Source organism: Lates calcarifer, unplaced genomic scaffold (assembly GCF_001640805.2).
Source record: "Lates calcarifer isolate ASB-BC8 unplaced genomic scaffold, TLL_Latcal_v3 scaffold_20_43, whole genome shotgun sequence".
In the NCBI taxonomy this organism is placed as follows: domain Eukaryota; kingdom Metazoa; phylum Chordata; class Actinopteri; family Centropomidae; genus Lates; species Lates calcarifer.
In genome coordinates, this window is record NW_026118149.1 from 669923 (window position 1) to 690561 (window position 20639).

The 20639-nt window shown below is 47.1% G+C and overlaps 1 protein-coding gene and 20 non-coding genes across 28 annotated transcripts; 9 read left to right on the forward strand and 12 right to left on the reverse strand.

Annotated features, from left to right (window-relative positions):
- Positions 1-7: 7 nt before the first annotated feature.
- On the forward strand, positions 8-20598 carry LOC127138946 (centriolin). 8 transcript variants are annotated; one of them, XM_051069466.1, is made up of 13 exons: positions 8-1014; positions 1709-1803; positions 2766-2872; positions 2981-3111; positions 3273-3414; positions 3491-3677; positions 3754-3947; positions 5131-5250; positions 5314-5500; positions 10058-10140; positions 10785-10961; positions 16154-16307; positions 19562-20598. In XM_051069466.1, the coding sequence occupies exons 2-13, from the start codon at positions 1725-1727 to the stop codon at positions 19822-19824; spliced, it is 1824 nt and encodes a 607-aa protein (XP_050925423.1). In that variant the 5' UTR covers positions 8-1014; positions 1709-1724; the 3' UTR covers positions 19825-20598. The 8 variants fall into 8 exon arrangements, with proteins under 8 accessions (XP_050925423.1, XP_050925424.1, XP_050925425.1 ...); XM_051069467.1 differs by having other exon boundaries at positions 8-1803; positions 10788-10961; XM_051069468.1 differs by having other exon boundaries at positions 8-1803; positions 10061-10140.
- Positions 5667-5739, reverse strand: trnaa-agc (transfer RNA alanine (anticodon AGC)). Its single transcript has one exon. It is a non-coding gene; the product is annotated as a tRNA-Ala (tRNA).
- trnaa-agc (transfer RNA alanine (anticodon AGC)) lies at positions 6077-6149 on the reverse strand. Its single transcript has one exon. It is a non-coding gene; the product is annotated as a tRNA-Ala (tRNA).
- trnas-gcu (transfer RNA serine (anticodon GCU)) lies at positions 6376-6457 on the forward strand. Its single transcript has one exon. It is a non-coding gene; the product is annotated as a tRNA-Ser (tRNA).
- On the reverse strand, positions 6714-6786 carry trnaa-agc (transfer RNA alanine (anticodon AGC)). The gene has a single exon. It is a non-coding gene; the product is annotated as a tRNA-Ala (tRNA).
- Positions 6906-6978, forward strand: trnaa-agc (transfer RNA alanine (anticodon AGC)). Its single transcript has one exon. It is a non-coding gene; the product is annotated as a tRNA-Ala (tRNA).
- On the reverse strand, positions 7480-7552 carry trnaa-agc (transfer RNA alanine (anticodon AGC)). Its single transcript has one exon. It is a non-coding gene; the product is annotated as a tRNA-Ala (tRNA).
- trnaa-agc (transfer RNA alanine (anticodon AGC)) lies at positions 8056-8128 on the forward strand. The gene has a single exon. It is a non-coding gene; the product is annotated as a tRNA-Ala (tRNA).
- On the reverse strand, positions 11238-11310 carry trnaa-agc (transfer RNA alanine (anticodon AGC)). Its single transcript has one exon. It is a non-coding gene; the product is annotated as a tRNA-Ala (tRNA).
- trnas-gcu (transfer RNA serine (anticodon GCU)) lies at positions 11464-11545 on the forward strand. Its single transcript has one exon. It is a non-coding gene; the product is annotated as a tRNA-Ser (tRNA).
- trnaa-agc (transfer RNA alanine (anticodon AGC)) lies at positions 11673-11745 on the reverse strand. Its single transcript has one exon. It is a non-coding gene; the product is annotated as a tRNA-Ala (tRNA).
- Positions 11992-12064, forward strand: trnaa-agc (transfer RNA alanine (anticodon AGC)). Its single transcript has one exon. It is a non-coding gene; the product is annotated as a tRNA-Ala (tRNA).
- On the reverse strand, positions 12210-12282 carry trnaa-agc (transfer RNA alanine (anticodon AGC)). The gene has a single exon. It is a non-coding gene; the product is annotated as a tRNA-Ala (tRNA).
- trnaa-agc (transfer RNA alanine (anticodon AGC)) lies at positions 12402-12474 on the forward strand. Its single transcript has one exon. It is a non-coding gene; the product is annotated as a tRNA-Ala (tRNA).
- trnas-gcu (transfer RNA serine (anticodon GCU)) lies at positions 12731-12812 on the reverse strand. The gene has a single exon. It is a non-coding gene; the product is annotated as a tRNA-Ser (tRNA).
- trnaa-agc (transfer RNA alanine (anticodon AGC)) lies at positions 13353-13425 on the reverse strand. The gene has a single exon. It is a non-coding gene; the product is annotated as a tRNA-Ala (tRNA).
- Positions 14455-14527, forward strand: trnaa-agc (transfer RNA alanine (anticodon AGC)). The gene has a single exon. It is a non-coding gene; the product is annotated as a tRNA-Ala (tRNA).
- Positions 14673-14745, reverse strand: trnaa-agc (transfer RNA alanine (anticodon AGC)). Its single transcript has one exon. It is a non-coding gene; the product is annotated as a tRNA-Ala (tRNA).
- Positions 14865-14937, forward strand: trnaa-agc (transfer RNA alanine (anticodon AGC)). The gene has a single exon. It is a non-coding gene; the product is annotated as a tRNA-Ala (tRNA).
- Positions 15194-15275, reverse strand: trnas-gcu (transfer RNA serine (anticodon GCU)). Its single transcript has one exon. It is a non-coding gene; the product is annotated as a tRNA-Ser (tRNA).
- trnaa-agc (transfer RNA alanine (anticodon AGC)) lies at positions 15474-15546 on the reverse strand. Its single transcript has one exon. It is a non-coding gene; the product is annotated as a tRNA-Ala (tRNA).
- Positions 20599-20639: the final 41 nt, after the last annotated feature.

The following is a 20639-nucleotide window of genomic DNA, read 5'->3' on the forward strand; positions in this document are numbered from 1 at the left end:
CTTGTAAACTCAATGATGGCTGAAACTCTCTTTTTAGATAAACACGTACATTTAAGTGACGATTACAATGGAAACACAGAAAACAGATTCAACTTAAAACCAACATCAGAACCAAACTATTAACACGTGGAGGTGGATTTTGGTCTGAGTCAGCTGGTTTGGTTTGTAAATCAACTTGAGGCTGTTTTAGCTGCAGAATATTTGACTGTCTGAAGACTTTTTTTTGGTGCAGTTAAAGGTCATTTTTATTTCTGAAGAAGAAACTGCAGGCCTTCATAATTCATAATAATATGTTCATATTTTTCAGAAGCAGAAACCTCGAGCAGAACCGGGCCCGGGTTAAAGACCACAATATAAACTAGTTCGTGTCTTCAAACTGCTCATAATTACGTCAGAACAGTCCCATATATCAACATACTCCGTGTACACATCTGTGGATCATATAACTGTGACGTAAGGACGTTTTTTTAGACAGAAACATGAAAAATCAGAGCTCAGCGACAGGCGCGTGCAGGCGAGCCTTCACTCATGCGGCATTCGTGTGGTGTCGGAAACATCATAACTCCCCCTTAGCGAACGTTAAACTGGCAAATAAATAAATACCGACACTTTGCTGATGCAGTTAATGTCCAAAATGGGATCAGGTGAACGTGTGTCGTGTTGTTTATATTGTGTGTGTGCTCTGTGCTCTGAGAACCTGCAGATATCCCGGAGAAGGTTTAGGAGGAGGAATATGCAACAAGTAAGGGGGAAATACGAGTTTTTTTTTGTGTCCCTGAAGGTAGCATCCACCTGCAGCTCGGTGTGAACGGTCCGTGGAGGATTTTCTGGAACTTGTTGATTGTTCCTGTTTTATTCTCCATGTTGTTCTAACGAGACACGAGTTCGTCCGGAGCTCGTGGACGCAGCTAACGTGGTTTACCGGGGCTGTGTGTCGCGGGGTTTCCATGGAGACGGAGGATTAACTGACCTGAACCCGGCTAACGTTAGCGACCGTGAAGTTACCGGTTTGAGGTTGGTCCCCGTTTGTTTTTGTTTGTTTGTTTGTTTGTTTGTTTGTTTTCTCGGGTCGACGGTTAGACACTGTGTCCGGTGTAGCTACGGGAGCCGAATGAACCCGAGTTTAAAGTTACTGGTGGTTAAAGCTTCGGGTTTCTATGGAGATCGGAGACCGACGCGCTAACCAGGCTAAAGCTAAGTATCCGGATACTTTACCGTGTAACGGCCCAGTTTAACCAGGTTACTGGACCTCAGCTTCAACGGGTCAGCTCCTGAAAGACCAGTTCAGTGTCTGAGTAACTGTAACGCAGTTTCCTGTGAAGTAATAGAGTACTTTTACTCATGTACTTCTCCTCGTGCTTCTTTATACTTCACTACATTTGTCTGACAACTTTAGTTCCTTTACAGAGTAATCTCTGTTATAAACTGTAATCGATCTGTCAGCTGATAGAAATGAAGTGATTGATTAGTTTTAGTAATATCCGGAGGAAAAGTAACTTCTTCCAAACACACACAGTGAAGGCTGAAGTATCTCTCTCTGTTTTATGAACCAATCGATCGATTAATCAGTAATCAGCTGGTTAATCAGTAATGAAAAGTAATGGATTACCTCCACCTTGACAGGAATACTTTTAATACGTTCACTACATTTTCCTGTGAGAAGTATTTTTATTTTAGAAACTTGTCTTATTTTACTTTCTATCGACAGACCAGCTGTTCCAGAGATGGAGGAGCAGAGGGAGGAGCAGAGGGAGGAGCAGAGGGAGGAGGGAGGAGGCGCAGACTCCCAGGACAACAGAGGAGGTGGAGGAGGAAAAGATTTTAAACTAAAGATTTTAAAACAACAAGACTCTTGTATCACTCTGTTCTTTAACCTCTCCCTCCTCCTCCTCCTCCTCCTCCTCCTCCTCCTCCTCCTCCTCTCCTCCTCCTCCTCCTCCTCCTCCTCCTCCTCCTCCTCTCTCCTCCTCCTCCTCCTCCTCCTCCTCCTCCTCCTCCTCTCTCCTCCTCTCCTCTCCTCTCCTCCTCCTCCTCCTCCTCCTCCTCCTCCTCCTCCTCCTCCTCCTCCTCCTCCTCTCCTCCTCCTCTCCTCCTCCTCCTCCTCCTCCTCTCCTCCTCCTCCTCCTCCTCCTCCTCCTCCTCCTCCTCCTCCTCCTCTCCTCCTCCTCCTCCTCCTCCTCCTCCTCCTCCTCCTCTCCTCCTCCTCCTCTCCTCCTCTCCTCCTCTCCTCCTCTCCTCCTCCTCCTCCTCCTCCTCCTCTCCTCCTCCTCCTCCTCTCCTCCTCTCCTCCTCCTCTCCTCCTCCTCCTCCTCTTCTCCTCTCCTCCTCCTCCTCCTCCTCCTCCTCTCCTCCTCCTCCTCCTCCTCTTCTCCTCTCCTCCTCCTATTCCTCCTCTTCTTCTCTTCTCCTCTCCTCCTCCTCCTCTTCTCCTCTCCTCCTCCTCCTCCTCCTCCTCTTCTCCTCTCCTCCTCCTCCTCCTCCTCCTCCTCCTCTCCTCCTCCTCTCCTCCTCCTCTCCTCCTCTCCTCCTCTCCTCCTCCTCCTCCTCCTCCTCTCCTCCTCTCCTCCTCCTCCTCCTCCTCTCCTCCTCCTCCTCCTCCTCTCCTCCTCCTCCTCCTCCTCCTCCTCCTCTCCTCCTCCCTCCTCCTCCTCTCCTCCTCCTCCTCCTCCTCCTCCTCCTCCTCCTCCTCTCCTCCTCCCTCCTCCTCCTCCTCCTCCTCCTCCTCCTCTTCTCCTCTCCTCCTCCTCTCCTCCTCTCCTCCTCAGGTATCAGGTACATCACAGAGGAGTACCTGTTGAAGGTTTCTGGTTCTCAGTCTCTGGCTCTGGTTCGATCTTTGAATCTGTCGTCGACTGGAGACAAACACATAAAGGTCAGAACAAACTCCAGGATTCAGATTCAAAGATTCAATGATTCCAGGATTCCAGGATTGTATGTTGTGATTCCAGGTGATGTTGGTGTTTATGGTTGTGTGTTTCAGTTCATAGAGAACCTCCACCTCTGTCAGCATCTGCAGGTTTTAAACCTGAACCACAACCTGATCCAGAGGATGGAGAGACTGAGCTGTCTGAGCCACCTGAGAGAGCTGCAGCTGACACACAACCACATCCAGTGAGACTCACACACACACACACACACACACACACACACACACAACCACAGTCAGTCTCATACACAGACTCCTCTAACTCCTGGACACAGTGCCCTGCCTGAGTCTCAGTCTCAGTCTCAGTCTCTGGGTGATCCGGTTCAGTTCCTCTTCCTGTCTGCAGGAGGATCGAGGGTCTGGAGAACTTGTCTGGTCTGCAGCATCTGAACTTGTCCCACAACAGGATCGAGCACGTCCCCCTGTGGCTGGGGAGGAAGCTGCGCTCTCTGCACACGCTCCACCTGCAGCACAACCTCATCACATCAGTGAGTCCACGCTGTGAGGTCAGAGGTCAGAGGTCAGAGTCTGGGGTTGTGTGGTTGACTTGTGTTTGTTTTGCAGCTGTATGAGGTGTCCAGATTGCGTTCTCTGAGCAGCCTATCAGAGCTCTCCGTGGCAGGAAACCCCGCCTCCTCACTGCCACACTCCCGCCTCTTCTTGCTCTACCACCTCAGGAGTCTGGACAGGCTGGACGACCTGTCAGTCACCCCGGAGGAGAGAGGACACGCCCACCAGCGCTTCGACGCCGGTACGAGTCGTCCGCACCGAGACTCGCCGTGACACGGAGAGTAAACACTGACTGTGTTGTTGTTGTTTGTGCTCAGAGGAGCTGGAGCGGCTGCAGCGGGAGGTGGACGGCAGCCAATCAGAGCTGAGCAGGCTGCGGGCGGAGCAGGAGGCCGCGGTGACTCGACTCCACCAGCAGGAGGAGACGAACCGAGCGCTGACGGCTCAGACACAAACACAACAACACACACACACACTGCTGCAGCAAGAACTACACACCAAGACTCAGCTGGTAGGACACACACACACACACACACACAGAAGGTGTTTGACCTTTGACCTCTGATGTCCTCCTGTCTCTCTGTTGCTTCCTGCAGCTGTTTTCCAGAGCTCTGCTGTTTTCTTCTTCTCCTTCACTCGTTTCCTCTCTGCTGAAGGTAGAGTCACAGCCACCAGAAGGAAGGGAGGGAAACCGATCGATCGGATTCATCAGGAGAGAAACTGATTCTATGCTGATAAATCCGAACGATCTTTAAACTTACCTCCTTCATATAGATAAAATAATCTGGTCAATCCAGTAAATGAAACATCTGATAATCTATATATTATATATTTGTATTAATTCAGTTCTGCTCGTTCATTTCCCAGAGGTCTGAGAGTGAAACTTTACTTTCACCTCTGTATGTGGTGTTTTACAGCAGCTACAGACTCTGAATTCGTCTGTAATTAATTAAAGTGTCGCCCTCGTCAGAAACATTAAAGGAGTAATCCACTCTTTTCACTGTGGCCCCTCGTTCTTCCCTCTTCACCTGTCTCTCTCTCTCTACCTCTACACCTTACTCTCTAGCCCCGCCCTCCTGTCTCTCTGCTGGGTGTGGTTTATCAGGTACTCTGACATCACATTAAACCTCAATCTCCCATCATCCCTAGCTCCCTCAGGCCCTCAGACCAGGTAGCTTCACTCTCACAGGAGTGTGTGTGTGTGTGTGTGTGAGACCTTTAGCCTCCGTCCAACACTGATACGGCTTCATTCTAAAACTAAATGTGTCAGAAGTAATCTGATCACATGACCATTCACCTGCACTGAGCATGTGCGTACAGGTGTAAACAGGAAGTAGATCCCCAATCAGGGGTCAGGATCGTGACTGATAAGAACCAATCAGGAAGTGAACATGGTGCGTCTGCTTCATCTTTTCTGTCCAGACTAAAAACACAATCCCAGAGTTTTCAAACTGGAACTGGTCCAAAAGTCTCCAGAGCTGTGTGGACGCCGGGCGTAACCATAGCAACAACAACGAGTTTTAAAACGAACACGTCTCAGTGTGGGCGGAGCCTGTGTTGTGTCCTGCAGTGTTCAGCTTCTGTAAATGATAAAGATTCTCACCTTCATCAGAAACAGATGTTTGCTGTGTGTTTTGTAATATTTCTGACTTCCTGTAGCTGTTTCACATTAAAAGCCTTTCCCGTGTCCTCAGCTGGAGAAGACGACAGCAGAGTTGACCAGAGCCTTTCACAGACTCTATGAGCTGGAGCAGGAGCTCACCTTCTATAAGATAGACAAGAAGCTGAGTCCTCTGCCGCCCTGCAGCGCACAGGTAAGTCTGGTGTGTGTCTCATGAGTCTCATGTTAAAGTGCTGACACTCGTCTGTTTCACCAGGAAGTCGACACCGTGGCTGAGAGTCCGTACATCGGCAAGGCGCGACACGTCAGGAACACCATCACCTCCACCACCCGAAACTCCTCCTCCTCCTCCTCCCTACAGACCCAGGAGGCTTCAGAGGTTCACACTGACATGGAGTCGTCACGCCCCCTGCTGGAAGACTGCAGAGCACATCAGAGTACAGGTCAGGATGCGACTCCTGCGGTGATCAGGGATGGGGCAGAATATTTCTGCAGAAAGCTGCTGACTGTACTAAATTAATTCTAAATACTAAACTAGAAACCAACAGACATGTTCGCAGAAATCTGCAGAGGAAGGTCAAACCCTGTTGACCAGAGGTAAAAGTCCTGTGGAGAATGCGGGCATCGATCCCGCTACCTCTCGCATGCTAAGCGAGCGCTCTACCATCTGAGCTAATTCCCCTGTGCTGGTCACTGCTTCATACTGAGGAGAGCAGGGGGACAGAACAAAACTACAGCGTTGTCAGAGGCAGATTTCATGTCTGGGCCACCTCGTCTTCTTTGTGTGAATTTGCAGGTCACCTCGCAATGTTTTTATGAAGCTACCAGAACATACAGGAGCTAAATTTAGCTCTTCAGCCTGGAATCTTCACTCTGTATAGAAACAGAGGTTTAGATGGAGCCTTGGCCTTTACACCAGTTTACATTTTATTGCTGTTTCAGAAAGATGATTCATGTTTCTGGTTTTTAAACTTTAGCTGACTGGAGTGCAGCTTAGAGACAGAGGGTTAAAAGTCTTGTGGAGAATGCGGGCATCGATCCCGCTACCTCTCGCATGCTAAGCGAGCGCTCTACCATCTGAGCTAATTCCCCTGTGAACAGCTGACACTCTTCACCTGCTCAGTGTCCAAAGTTCATGTTCACTCAGTCTGTTCACAGTTTACATTCCATCGCCTGGTTAAACATCGACCTCTGACCTCTGACTTCACTGCACGTTAACCACATCAACATGTTTCTAAATCCTCCTCCACTGTTCACACAGCTGCTCCTCCATTTCGCCTGTGCAGTGCATTGTGGGACGGCACAGCTGTGACCAGCGGACGAGGTGGCCGAGTGGTTAAGGCGATGGACTGCTAATCCATTGTGCTCTGCACGCGTGGGTTCGAATCCCATCCTCGTCGACTGCTTTGATTTAAAGGGAAACGTGTTTAGTGCAGCTTTTAAATGAGTCTCTGAAAGTGAACCAGGTGAGATTCAGTCGACCGTTTCTTTACTTTGTACAGTGAACTCTGTGTTTCTGCTGCGTCACCACCAAAGATAAAACAACGTCTCCTGCTGAATCTTTACAACACAGAAACTCATTCCTGCAGCTGGATGTCCTGGATCATGTTTCATTGAACACAGACTGTTCTACAGAGTAAAGAGGGAAAAGTCCTGTGGAGAATGCGGGCATCGATCCCGCTACCTCTCGCATGCTAAGCGAGCGCTCTACCATCTGAGCTAATTCCCCTGTGATGTAAAGGAGCAGTCCACTGAAAATCTGCCTTCTAACACCTGGCAGGCTTTAAACATACCTCTGAAAACTCGTCCTCCCTCCCTACACCCCAGTATAAGATCATATGGATCAGAGGGGAATTAGCTCAAATGGTAGAGCGCTCGCTTAGCATGCGAGAGGTAGCGGGATCAATGCCCGCATTCTCCACAGGACTTTTAAAGTCTTTTACTGTGACGGGAAGGTTTTCCATCTTTACTGTGAATGTTAGACAGTGGTTGTGAGTTTCAGGGCAGCAGAGGAACGTGGATGAGCTGAGGGCCCCAAAAACAAAAACCTTTTGTGCTGCTAATTGAGAGGACGAACTCATCAATCCTGAGGCATGAACAGCTGCATTCAGTGAAGTTAATGCTGCATCAGTAGAGCCTGTCAGTCCTCGTGTGAAAACCACTGACAAGGTAAACAGCTCAGTTCAGTTCAGCCCTGTCTGCACTCGCCTCTGTAGCTGCCTCCACTCCATTCCTGCCATCTCCAGTAAACGTTAGAAGTGTCACAATGCTAAAGCTAACGTCCAGTCACCACCCACATGAACCAGCTACACTCATTTATCATCTGCCAGGACAAACACGTGGTTTTATGGATGAGACACAGACATGTTTCTTATGGAATCAGAAGTTTGAGCTCAGGACAAACAAGGAGGTAAAAGTCCTGTGGAGAATGCGGGCATCGATCCCGCTACCTCTCGCATGCTAAGCGAGCGCTCTACCATTTGAGCTAATTCCCCTGTGCTGTAGTTTTTAATGCAGCCTCAGCCAAGCTGCTCAGTGATAAAGCAAAAAGGACAAGCACAGCCTTTGTATTTCAAAGCAGTTATGGCTTCCTGCCAGAATGCTTCTCCTAACCCAGCTCTGTACTTTCTTATGAAGTCATAAGTTTTCCTCTTAAGTGCATCAGTGAGGAAGAACTTTTCTGATAGAGAAAGTGATCTTTTTTCTAAAACGTGTCATAATGGAACCACTTCACTCAAAACTCTGTCTCAACGAGGATGGGATTCAAACCCATGGGTGCAGAGCACAATGACTGAGCAGTCCGTCACCTTAACCACTCGGCCACCTCGTCTGGTTTTTTGTGTGTTTTACAGTGAACGTCAGATCCAGATCACCTTCCAGGAGAGTTAACAGGCCTGGGAAGTCGACTTTGAGTCAACTTCTATTTACCTCACATTTAGCCATTTAACTTTCTTCCACTTATCTGGAGTCGGAGGAAGCAGTTGAACAGTGGAACACAGGGGAATTAGCTCAGATGGTAGAGCGCTCGCTTAGCATGTGAGAGGTAGCGGGATCGATGCCCGCATTCTCCAGGAGACTTAACTTTAAAGTCATCTTTTTCTTTGGTAGGGGAAGTTTTGAAATTCAGTTTGACATAGAAATCACCTAAAAGAATGAAAGACACTTGTTTTTCAAGCTCACAGGCCTTATGGAGGCTGCAGGTTTTTGGCTGGACAGCAACAGCAGGGCCAGTGCTAGAAACACAACTGTCTGTGATTGACCTAGTGAGTGTTAGAATTGGCCAAGTGATGAACTCACCACCACTGGTCAGTCGGCTGTTGCACTCTTCCCATTGACCGTCGCTCTGTGAAATCGATTTGGTACAAACAGTTTATATTACTTCATCTGTGAGTGAGACCTGTTTTTGTTTGCCTGTTCAGATACTCTGAGCTGCAGTGTCAGGAATTATGGCGCCTTAACACTGACTGATAACGCTGTCAGCAGCCTGGCAGCAGAGACACTCCATGGTGCTGAAAGATTTCATATGTTTTCAGGCTTATAAACAGTTACAGACTAGGATTTAACAGAGTCTTGTTTCTTAGTCGATGTGACGGCGTATCAATGAGACAGAACTTTTCTGACCAAGAATCTGATCTTGTTCTGAAGAGAATTTTTATAACAAAGCCAGCTAGCTTAACATGAAACATGAACCCACGCGTGCAGAGCGCAATGGATTAGCAGTCCGTCGCCTTAACCACTTCGTTAGCCACCTCGTTATCAGCTTTTTTAGGTTACCACCAGGATTATATAATAAATAGCAAATAAAGTTGAACATAGCTCAACTTTTGTTATGCTACACCTCAGATCTTGGTCCTCATGAAGTCGTACTTAGTCGTAGTTGTTAGATATAGAAATATTTAATCAGTGTATAGACTAATTTCATGCCTATGAAGGTGGTCTGGAACGCAAAAATGTTGGCAAAAATAGCAAATTAAACTGGAAACCGACGAGGATGGGATTCAAACTAGTGATGGGAAGTTCGGCTCTTTTCAGAGAGCCGGCTCTTTTGGCTCAGCTCCCAAAGAAGAGCCAGCTCTTTCGACTCCTGAACGGCTCTTAATTTAGGATTTTTTGTAGGTCTTTATTTTACAATAACTTAGCAAAAATGAATGGTTTGTGTGTTGAAAACCCATTCATGTTCAGTGTTTTTATGAGAAGCCTTATAATTGCCTAATTTTGTGCATTTACTCTGTTACAAAACCATTCTTTTGTTTAATATTTTAATCAAACATTTTATTGCACAAATATTGCTCAGACAGACAGACAGAGAGGGGGGCGCTCCACTGCAAGTTAGACTGTTTAACTTGCAGTGGAGCGCCCCCCTCTCTGTTTTCACATAATGGTATGATCCTATATCCTCACATCTGATTGGCCGCGATGCTGACCAATCAAAACAAAGTTCTGCCTTGAGCAGAGCTCAGGCTGAGCACTGAGGTAAGCAGCAAAAGGAAAAAAACTGGGAGCTGGTTCTTCTGATTCACTAATTCAAACCCACACGTGCAGAGCACAAAGCAGTCCATTGCCTTAACCACTCGGCCACCTCGTCTTGTTCCAGAGTTTGCTCAAAACAGCAATCGAGTATGAACCATATGAAAAATAAAAGTTTGTTCTTGCTGTGATTGTTCTCCCTGTTAATAATATTTTTAATGCGCTTTCAATGTCAGTGAGGGAAGACAGTCTTTAAAAAGTCTTAATCAGTTTCAGTTCATCAAATCAACACAATATCATCTAAACAAATAAAGAAATACTTTGTGTTTCCTGTTGAACTGCAGTGAAAAGACAAACAGAATTTACGACTAAGTGTTTCAGAGAAGATTCATGTTTCCATGTGTCTGAGCAGACCGAAAACAAGCTCTGTGTGTGTGGTTGGAAAGCAAGTCATGAAACTTAGAAAGCTGTAAAATGGTTTGGTACCTTTACTGTTGTATTATATTGTTGGTTCATTGTGTGTTTGTGTGTAGCAGAGGATGAACTCCTGCATCAAACAGAACAGCAGCCAGAAGCAGAACTCACAGTGACAGAGGAAACCAAAACACACCCTCAGGTAACACACACACCTACACAGCTAAAACTGAATGTACACATTCATTTATATTTATATGTTTCTCTGAAACTTTGTATTGTGGTGGTGTGCCCCAGGGTTCAGTCCTGTTCTGTTCACCTTGTATATGCCTGCCCCCAGACAGTTAACAGGGCACATTAAAGGTATCTCCTATCAACATTATGCAGATGATACTCAATTATATGTCTCATTCAGATCTGAACATACAGCTGCAGCTGTCAGTTAGATAACTGCTGAAATTGCTAAATGCTGAAAAAACAGAGGTCTTCTAGGGAGGAGAGAACTATAAGCTCTTTAATATATGATGGTGTCTGAGCATTAAGGGCTTTTTAGGTGAGGAGGAGGATTTTAACAGCGCAGAGAAGCAAAATATGAACTCTTTTTCTGGTTCTGGTCAGTAATCGTGCTGCAGAATTTTGGATGAGCTGGAGAGTTTTTTAGTTTTGTTGGGGCAGACAAACAAAAATGAATTACAATAGTCCAACCTAAAATAACAAATGCCTTTTGAGACAGGAAGTGTTTGATTTTGGCGATATGACACATGTGGAAGAAGGTTGTCCTAGAAGTTTGTTTTGGGATTTAAGATCTTTCTTAAAGCATCTCAAGACAGACGTATTTCTGTCCAGCAGGAGGCGCTGTGTCGTCTCCTCAGCAAACTGTCCGTCCTGGAGCAGCTGAGAGACGAAGCTGATGAGACACGAAGGCAGATGGACAGACAGACAGAGGAGAGCAGGAGGACAGAGAGAGACACAGAAGAGCTGGAGACACAGCTGCTGACTCTGGACACCTCAGACCCACAACATGTGAGTTTCACAGGAAGTTTACACTGTGCTAACCAGGATATTTATATCTGTTTACTATTTATTATTTGTTTATTAATTGTTTGTTGTTGAGAGTGATATTGATTCCTAAAGGTGCTATATGTACATTTTTTCTTTTGCTACTCAGCCAGCGTTAGCAGTAAGAGCTATTTACTAATCAAGAGCTTCAGCCATTGTTGCAGATGAAATACATTTAGGAAACATTGTCTCAGCAGCACAGGACCAGACAGTGGAGAGAGTAAAGAGGTAAAAGTCCTGTGGAGAATGCGGGTATCGATCCCGCTACCTCTCACATGCTAAGCGAGCGCTCTACCATCTGAGCTAATTCCCCTGTGCTTAAAGGTTGTTCCTCTGATTTTCCTGACCCAGTCAGTATTTCATTGTTCAACTTATTCTCCTGGTAGTCAGTGTTTACTCAGCAAGAGCTTTAGTTTCAGCTGAGTACAGGAAACACACAGTCTGCTGAATCCCTGTTTAACCAGCGGACGAGGTGGCCGAGTGGTTAAGGCGATGGACTGCTAATCCATTGTGCTCTGCACGCGTGGGTTCGAATCCCATCCTCGTCGACCACGTTACTCTTTATTGGGTTGCTGAGTCGTAAAAGTCGGACTTAATTCTCCCTCTGTTCACTCTTTATGAGAACACATTTTCACCAATGTAACAAAAGAAGTAAGTAAACAGTTAAAAGTCCTGTGGAGAATGCGGGCATCGATCCCGCTACCTCTCGCATGCTAAGCGAGCGCTCTACCATCTGAGCTAATTCCCCTGTCCACTCTGTCACACATGTAGCTCTCAGTCCCTGTCCAACTCTGTGCTTCTATTAATAGAAAGTGGATTCAACTGTCTGGAGGAGGAGGTTCACTTTAGAGCAGAGAATATAAAGAGGGGGAATTAGCTCAGATGGTGGAAAAACACATCAAATTTAAGGGACATTTTTCTGAACTAAAAGCAATAATTAGTTACTTTGTTTGGTCCTCCCTTTTCTCCTCAATATAAATGAGTATACGTCTGAGGGGAATTAGCTCAGATGGTAGAGCGCTCGCTTAGCATGCGAGAGGTAGCGGGATCAATGCCCGCATTCTCCACAGGACTTTTACCTCTTTACTCTGTGATGTAGAGCGGTCATATTCAACCTCACAGTCTGTGTACAGGGCAGAGAACCAGGCTTTGCTCAGGGTTGTCAACCTAAATTTGAAACATTCAGAGCATTTTGACCGAAAATAAATCTGTTGGAGAATGCGGGCATCGATCCCGCTACCTCTCGCATGCTAAGCGAGCGCTCTACCATCTGAGCTAATTCCCCTCTGATCCATATGATCTTATACTGGGGTGTAGGGAGGGAGGACGAGTTTTCAGAGGTATGTTTAAAGCCTGCCAGGTGTTAGAAGGCAGATTTTCAGTGGACTGCTCCTTTACATCACAGGGGAATTAGCTCAGATGGTAGAGCGCTCGCTTAGCATGTGAGAGGTAGCGGGATCGATGCCCGCATTCTCCACAGGACTTTTCCCTCTTTACTCTGTAGAACAGTCTGTGTTCAATGAAACATGATCCAGGACATCCAGCTGCAGGAATGAGTTTCTGTGTTGTAAAGATTCAGCAGGAGACGTTGTTTTATCTTTGGTGGTGACGCAGCAGAAACACAGAGTTCACTGTACAAAGTAAAGAAACGGTCGACTGAATCTCACCTGGTTCACTTTCAGAGACTCATTTAAAAGCTGCACTAAACACGTTTCCCTTTAAATCAAAGCAGTCGACGAGGATGGGATTCGAACCCACGCGTGCAGAGCACAATGGATTAGCAGTCCATCGCCTTAACCACTCGGCCACCTCGTCCGCTGGGTTTAGAAACATGTTGATGATGAAGCAGTTTAATCTTTGACTGATTTTCCAACCAGACCTCAGACTGACTGAGCTTCTGTCACATCACACAGTGGAGAGAGTAAACAGATTTCTCCAACATTCTCTCCAACAATCTCAAAATACTCTGAACGTTTCAAATTCAGGTTGACGACCCTGAGCATAGACCATAATCTATAATGAATATGATGGGATATAGTTCCATGTTGTCTTTATCTGTGGTTTTATTTCCTTTGTTTTGGTTGATTCTAATGTTTTTATGGATGAATAAATTGACATATTTAAACAGTAATATAATGTACACAGACATATATCAACACTAATGGAGTCATCCTGCATAATAAGGACTTTTACTATTGACTCTTCAAAAACATTCAGGCGATTATAGTTTTTTACTTCTGTTTGATTTTAGATGCTGGACTTTTGTTTGTAATGGAGCATGTTGTACTTTTCCTTCCTCTGAACTCACTGATGTCAGGACCAGACAGTGGAGAGAGTAAAGAGGTAAAAGTCCTGTGGAGAATGCGGGCATCGATCCCGCTACCTCTCGCATGCTAAGCGAGCGCTCTACCATCTGAGCTAATTCCCCTGTGGGTGAAAGGGTCACTGCTGTGATTCTGGCTCCTCCTACTTCACCCTCCTTCAGTGTTTGTCCTCAGTTTCGGTCTAAGTTTAGAGGCTTTTCCAGCTCTACAGGAATAAAACTCTGACTTTCTGCAGCGAAGTGAAGAGGAAACTCTTCAAACAGCAGGAAAAGGAGGTGTAAAATCTCTGTGGTGAATCTGAGACGAAGCAGAAACAACAGCAACAGGTTGTCGTCTCTTTAAGAAGCTCAGACCCCTCCCCCCGGGACGCCCCCCCCCCGTAGGGAGGGAGGAAGCTTTAGTTCACTCCCATTGGACAGAGGCTGACCTGTCACTCTGCAGCGGACGCTCTGATTGGCTGTGAGGGAGATTTCCTGTGTTGATTCAAAGACACAGAGACAGAGAGAGAGAGAGGAAGAGAAGTTTGAAGCAGAGAGAAGAGACAGAGGAGAGGAAAACGGGAGAGCGGAGGACAGACACATGAAGAAGTGAATGATTGTTAGAAAAGAGAGGAGGAGGTGAAGTGTTGTTTTTCACTCTGAACTGATAGAAGAGGAGGATGTTTCCCAGCAGCCCCTGGTGGTCTCTGGGGTCGAGGGCGGAGAATCAGAAACAGACTCTGCTGCTGTGAGTATAACAAACTGATCTGACTGTTCACACGACACAACAGGAGCAGCTGCAGAGACCAGGTTCATCAACTGTCCCACATTTCATTTAAGCAAATGTAAACAGAGACGTTTTCAGTCCTGATTCAAACAAACTGAGAGTTTGTTCAGATATGTGGAGAAATAAAAACTGAACAGGTTTAGTCTGAACACCTGGTCCTGGCCTGGTCCAGTTCAGAACGAAGCAGCAGATCAGAAATAAACCAGTCAGAGTTTTATAAACCAACAGGAGCCCAGTGCACAGATCAGAGGACTGATGTGATGCTGTCAGAAATAAAACACCTGAACAACAGGAAAACTACAAAAAGCAGACAGACAGACAGCTGCTGGAACATCTGTATCTCATGACCTCTGCAGGAGCAGAACACAGGGGAATTAGCTCAGATGGTAGAGCGCTCGCTTAGCATGCGAGAGGTAGCGGGATCGATGCCCGCATTCTCCACAGGACTTTTACCTCTTTACTCTGTGATGTAGAGCGGTCACATTCAACCTTACAGTCTGTGTACAGGGCAGAGAACCAGGCTTTGCTCAGGGTTGTCAACCTAAATTTGAAACATTCAGAGCATTTTGACCGAAAATAAATCTGTTGGAGAATGCGGGCATCGATCCCGCTACCTCTCGCATGCTAAGCGAGCGCTCTACCATTTGAGCTAATTCCCCTCTGATCCATATGATCTTATACTGGGGTGTAGGGAGGGAGGACGAGTTTTCAGAGGTATGTTTAAAGCCTGCCAGGTGTTAGAAGGCAGATTTTCAGTGGACTACTCCTTTACATCACAGGGGAATTAGCTCAGATGGTAGAGCGCTCGCTTAGCATGCGAGAGGTAGCGGGATCGATGCCCGCATTCTCCACAGGACTTTTCCCTCTTTACTCTGTAGAACAGTCTGTGTTCAATGAAACATGATCCAGGACATCCAGCTGCAGGAATGAGTTTCTGTGTTGTAAAGATTCAGCAGGAGACGTTGTTTTATCTTTGGTGGTGACGCAGCAGAAACACAGAGTTCACTGTACAAAGTAAAGAAACGGTCGACTGAATCTCACCTGGTTCACTTTCAGAGACTCATTTAAAAGCTGCACTAAACACGTTTCCCTTTAAATCAAAGCAGTCGACGAGGATGGGATTCGAACCCACGCGTGCAGAGCACAATGGATTAGCAGTCCATCGCCTTAACCACTCGGCCACCTCGTCCGCTGGTCACAGCTGTGCCGTCCCACAATGCACTGCACAGGCGAAATGGAGGAGCAGCTGTGTGAACAGTGGAGGAGGATTTAGAAACATGTTGATGATGAAGCAGTTTAATCTTTGACTGATTTTCCAACCAGACCTCAGACTGACTGAGCTTCTGTCACATCACACAGTGGAGAGAGTAAAGAGGTAAAAGTCCTGTGGAGAATGCGGGCATCGATCCCGCTACCTCTCGCATGCTAAGCGAGCGCTCTACCATCTGAGCTAATTCCCCTGTCCGCCCTGTCACACATGTAGCTCTCAGTCCCTGTCCAACTCTGTGCTTCTATTATTAGAAAGTGGATTCAACTGTCTGGAGGAGGAGGAACTGAAAACTGAGCTAGCACCATGATAGCTAGCCTCTTAAACTGTCAAATGGTGTTAGCTAGCTTACATTAAGCATATCTGATTTAGCAGCTAGCTATTAAAATGAAAATGGCCGACTTCCTGTAGGTATTAGACCATGATGTCAGGAGACTTTTGTACATCTGGGAATGTTACATGAGTTTACCAAATTTCATCCAAGGACAAACGAACGCTTAAAACATGTACATTTTCACCAGGTCTGATCCATGTGCAAAGGTTTGTGAGTTTCTCAGCATGTTTAGGTCTTCAAAAAGAAGATTTACTTTATCCTGACATCATGGTCTAAAACCTACAGGAAGTCGGCATTTACAGACGTCGTATTTGAACGAGCTCCTCCTACAGGTTTTATCATATCCACCTCAGTCTCTATCCTCTGAAGACCTTCGTGGTTAAAAGTTGTTAAAAGTGTGGGTTTTCGTCAGAGGGCGTGGCCGTGGCTTTGCGCCTGTTCTGATTGGCTGTCATCTCCCTGTCAGGCCCATGTGACCTCACAGGTGTCCGGGGGCCGGCAGCTGTTGGACAGGATGAGCAGGAGGCAGAGCGAGCTGGAGGGTCGCCTCGACGACATGCTGTCACGCATCGCCATGGAGACGCAGGAGATCAAAGAGCTGGAGCAACAGCTGACTGATGGTGAGGAGAGAGGCATGATGGGAAACACCTGCGGAGGAGTTGGATGAAATTTATATATATATATGTATTTTCTCTCTTTCTGTTTCTTTTTCCTGTATTATTTTTGGTGGTGTGTGTTGATGAATGCAGGTGTGTTAGTTTAGTTTTGCTGTGGTTGGTTTCTCTCAGTTAGTTTAGTGTTTGTTTGTTTGTCCTTTGTTTGTCAGCCTCGCTCTGAGGAGCTGAGCATGGCGTCCAGCAGCGCCTCCTCCAGGCTGACAGGAAGCACGGTATTAAAACCGGAGCTGGCTCTCCGTGCAGTGTGGAGGAGGTAGCACTGGCTGTGGGGGAAATAATCGGGCACGGCTCTGTGAAGTCCGCTGCCCGTATGAACAGCGCGGTGGTTCTGTTCCTGGAAAAGGTAGAACAGGTGAACAGGTTGGTGGAGACAGGCATCACGGTGAATGGGATGTTTGAGCCGGTGATCCCACTGACACAGCCGGCCACAAAAATCACTCTGTCAAACGTGCCACCTTTTATAAGTGATGAGTTCCTGATCAAAGAACTATCGAGACATGGGAAGGTGGTGTCCCCGATAAGGAAGGTGTTATCAGGCTGTAAGTCTCCCCTGCTGAGACACGTGGTGTCTCACCGCAGGCAGCTCTTCATGCTGCTCAACAACGAGGATGAAGAGTTTGATTACCGCTTCCGAGTCCGTGTGGACGACTTTGATTATATTCTGTTTGCAACATCATCCTCTGTGAAATGCTTTGGATGTGGTGAAGAGGGACATTTAATCAAGGCCTGTCCTAACCATGGCCCCCCTGCCTGCCTGGGTGTGGCTGCCACTAGGCCATCTGCTCCGGCGGCGGGGTGGGCGGTGGCCGCCGCCACTGCTGCTGCCGTCAGCCGACCCGTTCCGGCAGCGCGGCGTGCGGCTGCGGTGACCGGTGCCGCGGGGCGAGGGAAAGATGCAGGAGCTGCAGAGAAACAACAGGCTGCAGAGATGCAGAGCCAGGCTGCAAAGAGCACTGAGATGAGTACACATGGTCCCACGTTAGAGAAAACACCATCTCTTTGGCCAGACTGGATCGGTTTTATGTTCTTAAGCACAGAGTCAGTGCTGTTAAAACGTGTAGGATTTTACCAGTTGGTTTTACAGATCATTCCTTGGTTTTATGTAACGTTTTTATCAGAAACATTTTACATAAAAGCGCCTATTGGCATTTTAACTCTGTTTTAACTGTCGACAAACCTTTCAAAGAGGCTTTATGCTGGTTTTGGAATGATTTTAGACAGAAGAAAAAGGAGTTTGTCAGTCTGAGGCAGTGGTGGGACCATGGAAAGGTTCAAATTAAACTTCTATGTCAGCAGCACACGCTCAATGTCACACGAGACATCTCCAGATCTATCAGAGATCTGGAGACTGATATTGTGGATCTCGAGTGTGTGAGTGACTCCACAGGAAATCGAGGATATATTGAAATCCTCAAGACTAAAAAGATGGCATTAGCCAACCTGCTGGACACTAAAGTACAGGGTGCACTGGTCCGGTCCCGGGTTCAGAACATCACAGAGATGGATGCTCCATCGAGTTTCTACTTTGGACTAGAGAAGAGACAAGGGCAGAGGAGACAGATCCACTCTCTACTCTCTGAGACGGGACAAGAGCTGACAGAGCCAGGCCTGATAAGGAGAAGGGCTGTTGACTTTTATACCTCTTTGTTTAAAAGTGAGTTTAAGGAAAATGAGGAACTGATGGAGGAGGTCTGTGGTGGACTTCCTCAGGTGTCTAGTGAGGCTAACTCACAACTCGACAGCCCACTGACTCTACCTGAGCTGTACGCTGCTCTGCAGAGTATGCAGGGGCGAAAGGCTCCAGGCATCGACGGCCTCACTGTAGTTTTACAAAGCCTTCTGGGACATCTTGGCTCATTAGATGTTTTTAATGAGAGCCTGGTGTCAGGGTCACTGCCTCTGTCATGTCGCAGAGCCATCATCACCCTCCTGCCCAAGAAAGGCAACTTACAGGATATCAGGAACTGGCGTCCTGTCTCTCTCCTCTGCACCGACTACAAGATTCTGTCCAAAGCTCTGGCCAATCGGCTGAGAGGAACCATGGAGCAGATCCTCCACCGGGACCAGACGTACTGTGTGCCCGGCAGGTCCATGGTAGATAATACCTACCTCATTCGGGACGTTTTGGAGGTCTCCAGTTCATTAGGGTTCATTAGGGTTCTAACCCTAACCCTAACTCTAACACTGGATTGATCTCATTAGATCAGGAAAAGGCTTTTGACCGCGTTGAACACGGCTTCCTCTGGAAGGTTATGGAGAGGTTTGGGTTCAGCGCTGGTCTCATAGCCAAGATCAAGGTGTTGTACAGTGACATTGAGAGTGTGCTGAAGTTTAATGGTGGCCTGTGTGCTCCTTTTAGAGTGCATAGAGGCGTCCGGCAGGGCTGTGCTCTGTCTGGGATGCTCTATGCACTCTCCCTGGAACCCCTCCTACAAAAGATAAGGTCATCTGTTCGAGGCCTGATTTTACCTGGTTTTAACAGCAGTGTGGTTTTATCTGCTTACGCTGACGATGTCGTTGTTTTTATCAAAGATCAACAAGACGTGTGTGTTGTAAACTCTGTGATTGAGAAGTTTTCTGTTGTGTCGGCTGCGAGGGTGAACTGGAGGAAGAGTGAAGCCCTTGCTGTTGGTGAGTGGCGTGAGGGCCTCCCTGTTCTCCCTCAGAGCCTCACATGGAAAAGGGGGGGTTTAAAATATCTTGGTGTTTATATAGGAAACAGCGACATCGAAAAGAAAAACTGGGAGAACATCATAGAGAAAGTGGATAATAAACTGGCTAAGTGGAGGAGGATCCACACACAGATGTCTTTTAGAGGGAGGGTCCTTATCCTGAACAACCTGGTGGCCTCTCTGTTGTGGCACCGGTTAGCCTGTCTGGACCCTCCATCAGGTCTTATTGCCCAGATCCAAGCAAAGATGGTCGACTTCTTCTGGGATAAATTACACTGGGTTCCACAATCGGTATTGTTTTTATCCAGAGATGAGGGAGGCCAGGGCCTGGTCCACCTGGCCAGCAGGACAGCCACCTTCAGGCTCCAGTTTATTCAGAGGTATCTGACTGGACCTGAGGATCTGGTGTGGAGAGACGTGGCCAGCTGCATACTCAGGCGTGTTAATAACCTGGGGCTGGATGCTGCTCTGTTTTTAACTGATTCTAAGTTTTTAAAGTGTGACTCTCTGTACTGGTTGTTGAAGGAGCCTTTAATCTGTGGAGCCAAACTGGACATGTGCTGCAGCACCGTGCCTGGGCTGATGGGGGCGCTGTGCAGCTCAAAAATGTTTTGCCTGGAGCAGCTGGTAGAAGCAGCAGGACCGGCGCTCATGGACAGCCCAGCTCTGAGCTCTGTGCTGGGACTGCGCTCTGTCCGTCTGACGCAGAGGAGCCTGGAGCTCTGGAAGAAGAGGCTGACAGAGAAGGAGAGAGTCCTGCTCCTCAAACACAGCAGGGGAGAAGCTGAGCCGGACCCCACAGACCCGTACCCAGAGATCCACCTGTGCCCTGGGTTCATAGAGCTCAGCGGCCCCCTACTGAAGCGCACTGACAAAAAAACACTAAGCCTGCACAAGGCCGACAAAAAAACTCTGTACACAAGTTGTGTAAAAACTATTTTCAAAACACGGCTGTGTGACAGAGCAGAGTGTGTGTGGACTGAGAGGCTGGGCGGGCTGAGCCCACAGTGGAGAACACTTTATAAACCTCCTGTGAAAAAGAGAACCGGAGATCTCCAGTGGAGGATTTTACATGGTGCTATCGCAACCAATGCCTTTTTATCTGTTATTGATCCCAGTGTTGTGAATGAGTGCCCATTCTGTGGATTGACTGAAAACATCTTTCATGTTTTTACTGAGTGCAGGAGACTGGCAGAGATTTTTAACGTTTTAACTCGTGTTTTTAACCTGTTAACAGAAAAAGCAAAGTGTCAACTCCTGAACTTTTTAATTGGTGAAGCCAAAATGTCAATCTACCTGACTCGTAGAGACAAACTACAGGGTGGGCCGATTACTGACGCTGTGACCCTGTGGAAGCTCAACGTGAAGACTGAGGCTGGAGTTCAGCTTCCACAGGATCACAGGGAATATAGATGTTTGAACAGCAATGGGCTCATGAGGAGCTGCTGTGCAGAGTGACCGGCACAGAGCTAATATTTACACCTTTCCTCAACTGATTTGTTGATCGTACAACTGTCCATGTGATTTTTAAACCAAATGTAAATAAAGTACTGTTAAAAAATCAAATCTCTCTCCTTCCTCTCTCTCTCCTCCTCCTCTCTTC